The sequence below is a fragment of the Branchiostoma belcheri genome, unplaced genomic scaffold (genome assembly GCF_001625305.1).
Source record: "Branchiostoma belcheri isolate BF01 breed outbred unplaced genomic scaffold, Haploidv18h27 scaffold796, whole genome shotgun sequence".
Classification (NCBI taxonomy): Eukaryota; Metazoa; Chordata; class Leptocardii; order Amphioxiformes; family Branchiostomatidae; genus Branchiostoma; species Branchiostoma belcheri.
Window position 1 is genome coordinate 5,369 of NW_017804460.1, and position 6,720 is coordinate 12,088.

The 6,720-nt window shown below is 40.5% G+C and overlaps 1 protein-coding gene across 1 annotated transcript; it reads left to right on the forward strand.

Moving 5' to 3' along the window:
• Positions 1 to 3,372: 3,372 nt before the first annotated feature.
• LOC109485977 (flavin reductase (NADPH)-like) lies at positions 3,373 to 6,392 on the forward strand (the record flags this gene model as incomplete). The annotated part of the gene is given in 6 exon segments (XM_019789678.1): positions 3,373 to 3,425; positions 3,859 to 3,918; positions 4,141 to 4,244; positions 4,563 to 4,644; positions 5,267 to 5,383; positions 6,225 to 6,392. Coding segments are annotated over 5 exon segments (508 nt in total), but the record flags the coding sequence as incomplete, so codon positions are not given.
• Positions 6,393 to 6,720: the final 328 nt, after the last annotated feature.

Sequence of the window (6,720 nt, forward strand, 5' to 3'; positions counted from 1 at the left end):
GAGAGAGAGAGAGATCAAAATTAATCCATAATTTAGATCAAAAATTGCCTGAGTGTTTTGCGGCGAATTCTATGTGTCAGAAGTCGCCGTCCTATGGAGCCTGCCAAAAGCTAGCTAGCAATCACCCTTCAGTTCTTGGTGAAAGAAAACAGCTACATGTCCCTAAATACGAATCCCGGGCGGCACACAACAACATATGCCAGTTTGTGCCGGAGGTGAGCAGCTCATCCAGGAAGCATATAAGGAGGATACTTTCACCATGCTCTCCACACAGGACGACTGGAAAGAAGTCGCTCACGAGTTTGGACAGCGATGGAACTTTAACGACTGTTGTGGAGCGATTGACGATAAGAAGCCCATCAAGAAGCCCAAGAAAAGTGCATGGGTCTATTAAAATTACAATGTCTTTTTATGGTGCCGTCGTGGATGCTAACTATTCTTTCTTGTGGTGCAAGATGGGAGCCAACAGCTCCTGCTCAGACGCAGGCGTGTTCAACGAGTCCAGCCTCAGGGGGGCACTGGAGGACAACAAAGATCTACTTCCAGTCGAAGACAGGGCCCTTTCCGTACTTCTTGGTGGGCGACGACGCATTTCCCTGCGAAACGGGCTCATAATACCATACAGTGGGCGTGCCCTTACCAAAAGAGAGATGGAGATGAACTATCGGCCTTCGTGTTGTGTTGTGGAGAACGCTTTTGGGATATTGGCTCACCGGAGGCGGTGCCTACTCACCACCCTGCAGGCGTAGCCTGACAAGGTGATTCGCAATGTGTGGGTCACCCTACACAATTGGATGTGAATGAGACGACCCGGACTACGGAACTTACATGTGGACGCTGAGGATGAGGATGGAAACGTGGTCCCCGGTGACTGGAGGGCGGATGCACAGTGGACCGCAGCCAACCAGATGATTGGCCAACGGACCTCGAGGGAAGAGAACATTCTTTGGAATATTTGGAGGACTATTACTGTACACCACTTTGCCACTTACCATGGCAATATCAGGTTCTTAGAACACATAAAGTCATGAACATGGAAAAGTCTACCGTGCCAAGTGCATTATACCATTCATTTCTTCTTTAAGAAAATAAGTTAACTTAAATTCCATCTTGGAGAAACTTCCAGTAATTGTTACTGGCAATGCTGCCTTTTGTGTTTTCATTTTGCCCCATGCACCATTTAATCCTGAGCTCTGACATCTTCTCAAACTACAAATAAAGGCAAACAGTTACATTTATATTCTTGTCCTTCTGAGTCCAACAACTGTTGTTTTGCACGTACAGTACCACATATATAGCCCCCCTTTATTTGGTTTTTCTCATGCAACGCCACACAACGCAGCGAAGCGCAACGAATGTGGAAGTAACTATGCCACCACAGGGCCAAAAAATGGGGGTCTATGTCCTAATTAAGACATGAATTTTTTTTGAAATTACTGTGTAAGAATGCGAACAGAACAAGGGTTAAGGCAAACCTATTCTTTAGTATCAATGATGATACATACTTTTCAGATCCACGTCAATGTAATTGATTACTTTCAATTAAGTTTTTTTTTTATTTTACTTGGTGAATAAAATATTAGAAAATTTTCGAACTATTATTTGCCTGTTGTGTGTTTTTAGTTCTTCATCACAATGAAAAAAATAAGAACCATATAGGGAAGGATCTGGAGAAGCATCATATTTCCCTTCCGGAGTTGACCAATATGAAGCAGGTATATAGCAACGTTGCACGGGCATGACGTGGTATGTTTACTGTTCACAGCCGCGCATTAGGCTTACAAAAGACAGGTTGTGTTTTCAGTTCCTACACAGCAAGAAACCAATCAAATATCTGTCTCCTTTTCAGTGATTGACATCCTAAAGAGGCTATGGCGGCATTGCATCCACAGAAGATGGTATAGAAATCAGTGGTAAAGAGACCAAAATAATGAGAAAATTTACAAACAACGCCTATGGTCTGTACACTATCATCACAGTGGGTGAATCGGGTAAGACTCTGACAGAAAAAAATCCTCAAAGTTCAACTGATTTTAACTACATCGATATCCAAAAGAGGATCTCATCTAGAAATCTTAGAACAGCACAGACAGCAGCCGCAATAGATACAAGAAACATCATATGGAAAGATAAGAACGCATGTCTATGCTCAAAAATCAACCTTAACTGCGCTCCTTAACTTTGTCAATTTATCTATAAGGATGTAAAAACCTGAGCACTAACCACGCATCTAAAGAAAAGAATTCTCTCAAAAGACACACGATGGTACAGAAAAATCATTGGCATAACATACCTAGCACGTGTCACCAACGAAGAGGTCTGGACTTCAATAAGATAGTACAAGCTGTTGGACCACATGGCAACCTACTGACCACCGTAATGAAACACAAGCTGAGATGGCTTGGTCATGTTCCAAGATCGTCAGGACTTGCAAAAACAAGGGGCAGTGCTAGGAAGTCGAAAGGGGTAGGTAGAGAAAGATATGGGAAGACAATAGTAAAGAGTAGACTTGATTTAGCTTGGCTAAAGCCATGAGAACGTTGGAGGACAGTGGGCAATAGATGAGGATTGTGGACCAAGTCATGGTGCCCCGACGACCCTCAATGACGTAAAGGGATAGGTGAGAGTTGAGACTAAAGAAATAACCAATAGCCAATAAGTGAACTAATCTCACGTCTTGCCAACACCCAACACTGAATAAGGCGGACGGGGTAGCCATCTAATATGTAGGCAAACATACAAGACAATTGATTCGCAATTACAGATAGGGGATGTCTTTTCAGGCGACAGTAAGATTACCTTTCACCCCTACGTGCTGTAGAGAAAACGAAATTACCTCGGCATTTACATAATGTATGCACAGTGATGTTCGCCTTTAACTGACGTGCACAATTGTCACAAGTATGAAATTGCCACCACTAAGGAATACTGGTAATTTCAACTGAAATGCTTCAGGTCGGCCTCTCCAAAATTAACGGAGTCCAATCTACCTACAAGAAACACAAAGAAACATCTAGGGGATCCCGTGCAACAGTGGTCAGAAACCCCTATAAAAAGACCAGTGCTTGTAGTTACAAAACGGTAGAGAGCCCAATACTACACCAAATAACCCCTGTCCCAATACCTTTTCCCACCCAAGACAATAGTAAGCTTGTCTAGGATATCAAACCAATGCGTACCGCTTCAGTCCGGTAGAAAGCTGGTATAATGCACATACTCGACCTTGGCCTCAGTCGTCCCCACCAACACCTACCTACCAAATACAATTACATATAGCCACTTACAAAATACAGCACAAACCACATACGTAACCCATGACCTTATAGCGAAAGGTAAATATACACTAAGAGGTCGTGGTTACGGGTCATTGGACGTCAAAAGCACCACCTACAGACGCCTGGCCTGCAACAGTTGGGAGTGAATAGGTGAGAATTTGTTCACATGTGGGAGGGGGGCGGCGTTGTCACATACACTGTTTAAATCCTTTGTCCTAGCAAATATTTTGCATGTCATTGATTTCCGCTTCTTTGTAGTTCCTTAGCTTGTCGTGTATGTTTTACCAGTGATTCTTGTCGCTATCCACCACCACTTGTATAAGTTTTAAGGTCATGCTTTGTTCGTACATATGAGCATGGTAAACAAGGTCTTGTTTACAATCTTTGCTGTGTTGTATTAGATCTTTGCTGTTTCACATGTCCACGGTGACAACTATTAACAGTTAACACAGCTCGTTTGTATGTTTCCACTTAACCATTTGGTACATTGAATGCCACCATTAACAGTGCTAGTAAGAATTTAAACTATTAGCCTAAGGCAAAATGTCAAGGACATTCCAGACTGAGTGACTACTCCCTACAGTGTTAGCCTGACTTTCCTGGACTATGAAACTGGCAGTGTTTGGGGCCACTGGCTCTACAGGTAAGGGTGAATATCCTTTGGATTTTCTTCAGAAATTTCTGTCAGTTTCAGTGAATTTAAATTGTTACATTAAAGCTAAAACGTAAATAACATAAACTTGTGATTCATAATTTTCCGGTCAGAAATTGCTGTAGATGTATCATATTAAAAAAATAATCCTTATCTATTTATCTATTACAATCTAGGCCTCAATATATCCCGCCTTGTGTCCCATATTTATAGGAGTGGAGCTTGTAAAACAAGCACTTGCCCAAGGTCATGACGTCACTGCCCTGGTGAGAGACCCTGACAAGATGGCGGGACTGGTATCAAATAAGGACCTCAAGGTTGGCTTCTTAGTGAATCTGTTTTTTTACGGATGTCAGAACAAAAGGTGGTTTAGACAGTTTTGATTTAAACAATTTTTTAAAACGGATTTTGTTATATACCATATATACTTGTAAAGGGTAATTATTCCACCTGGCCCATACATACATAATATATGGGTGTACATATACAGATATATAAATATGATAAGCAGATAGACACAACATTTACTTGTTGAACTGAATTTAACAAGTGTTTATTACAACCCTGGACTTTAACTACAATGCAGTTTGTAGTTAACAATGTTTGCGGCCATTTGTTTCTGAATATTTTCACAGATTGAGAAGATAGACCTTTCCTCTGCTGATACTGTAGAGCCACATCTGCATGGGAAAGATGCCGTCATTTCCTGACTGGGAAGTATGTAACATAAGGTTCCATTATTTATCTGCATTGTACGTTAAAATTGAACAGAGTGTTTGAGGATTTAATGTTCGAAAACCTGACCATGAAGATCTGAGCTGTGTGTGTGTGTATTTGTGCCTTTGTGTGTTTGTGCCTGTGTGTATGATTGTGCCTGTTTGTTTGTTTCTGTGTGTGTGTGTGTGTGTGTTTGCCTGTGTGTGTGCCTGTCTGTATGCTTGTGCCTGTTTGTGTGTGTGTGTATGTGCTTTTGTCTGTGTGTGTTTCTTCCTGTGTGTATGTCTGTGCCTGTGTGTGTATTTGTGCCTGTGTGTATGTGCCCGTTTGTGTGTCCGTGTGTGTGCCTGTGTGTGTGTTTGTGCCTGTGTGTTTGTGCATTCGTGTGTGTGCCTGTGTGTATGCGTGTCTGTTTGTGCCTGTGTGTGTGTTTGTGAGTGTGCTTAATTCAGTTTTCCCGCGTCAGTCTTAGGAATTTGGCATAATTACTAATTTCCAAATTAGTTCATGCTGATTAGATTATATGAATGACGTCCACACGCGCTTGTATTTTTGTTTATTTGCAAAAAAAAGGCCATACTGTATATCGTACAAAGCAGCCCGAAATCTCTCTATTTTGTAGGTTATAGCTGGTTTGGATCCGTCACGCTTTACACAGACTCCATGGGCGTCATTGTCACTGCTATGAGGAATAACAACGTCAAACGTCTGGTGTGTATAACATCCTGGTACACCACAGGTAAGTCAGGTTTAAATATTCAAAATCATTTTTGACATCAATTACAACATAACTCCAGTTATGTAAATACCAGTTCCTCGTCCCATTGTATAAAAACCGTTATAATATGCATATTCATATAATCTCTGAAGAGCAAACTTGTGTATAGATCCATTGATATTAACCCCATTCATAACCTAGTGAAAAATATTTAAAAGTTTAAAACATTTTGTAACATTTGAGTACTTTATTTTGCTTAAACCATATAATGTATTCAATTTAATATGTCAATACTATTACTAGAGTAGATGGCAATGCGTTTTAAGTATTTGGCTGTAGCAAAGTAAAATATTCATACAGCCGTAATTGTTTCAACCTTCTCAAACTTTGACCCACCCTCTTTAAATATTCGGAACATGGCGTCAGAACACAATGCCGTACTCCGTAAATAATGTCATCAGGTTGGTAAACGAATGAATAGCAAAGTTCTTTGATCACAACTATTTAGTTTTACGAGCCGACGTTTCGATGGCCGTCTGTCATCTTCATCCCTTGCCTTACTGTTTTACTTTTTAAGGAAATTTAGATCATAGGTCCTATGTCAGAATAGTGCTAGGGAAAATGTTGTGTTTCCTGTTTTAGTCCTGAAAAATAGGTGTCTGCAGTTTAGGTTAAGCTTTTTTCCCTAGGCCATGTTTTTAAAACTTTGCGGTCTCTAGTGATCCAACTTATACATTAGAGTTTACCAAAGTAAAACTTGCAGCAGGAAAAATCTATGGTCGGGAGTTTTTGAAAGGTTGGTCTGAAAACGGGAAACACCATTTTTTCTTAGGCCCAATAGCTTTTATCTTCCTTTAAACAGATACACCATTAGATCCGGCACCTTTCCTAATCCGCTGGATTATCAATCCGTTTTTCCTGGGACGGGTTCTGACAAACATGGCACAGATGGAAGAGTTTCTTCAGGGATGTGAAGACATCGACTTTACCGTTGTCAGACCGCCAATGTTAACAACGGGACCAGTCACAGGTATGATCTGTATTAGATCTGTTTTGTGTTTTTTTTCTTAATCAAGTTGTTTCTCTTCAAATATTTATGAAAACAAGGAGGTTAGATATAAGCCAGTAAATAGAAAAGGACAACTAGATGAAAGTTTAAAAAAGTCTTACCAATTTCCCATTTCAAGTCTGCTTTAAACAAATTTTTCAGGGACGTTACAGGAAATTCGGTCACTGATGACTCACCATTCTTACCAAAATGTAAAAACAAAAAAAAAAAGAAAATAGTGACCACTTAATTTTTTTTACTTCTTTGACGGAACGTCTGTTTTTGGCTGCCTATAAAAAAAAAACTCGTT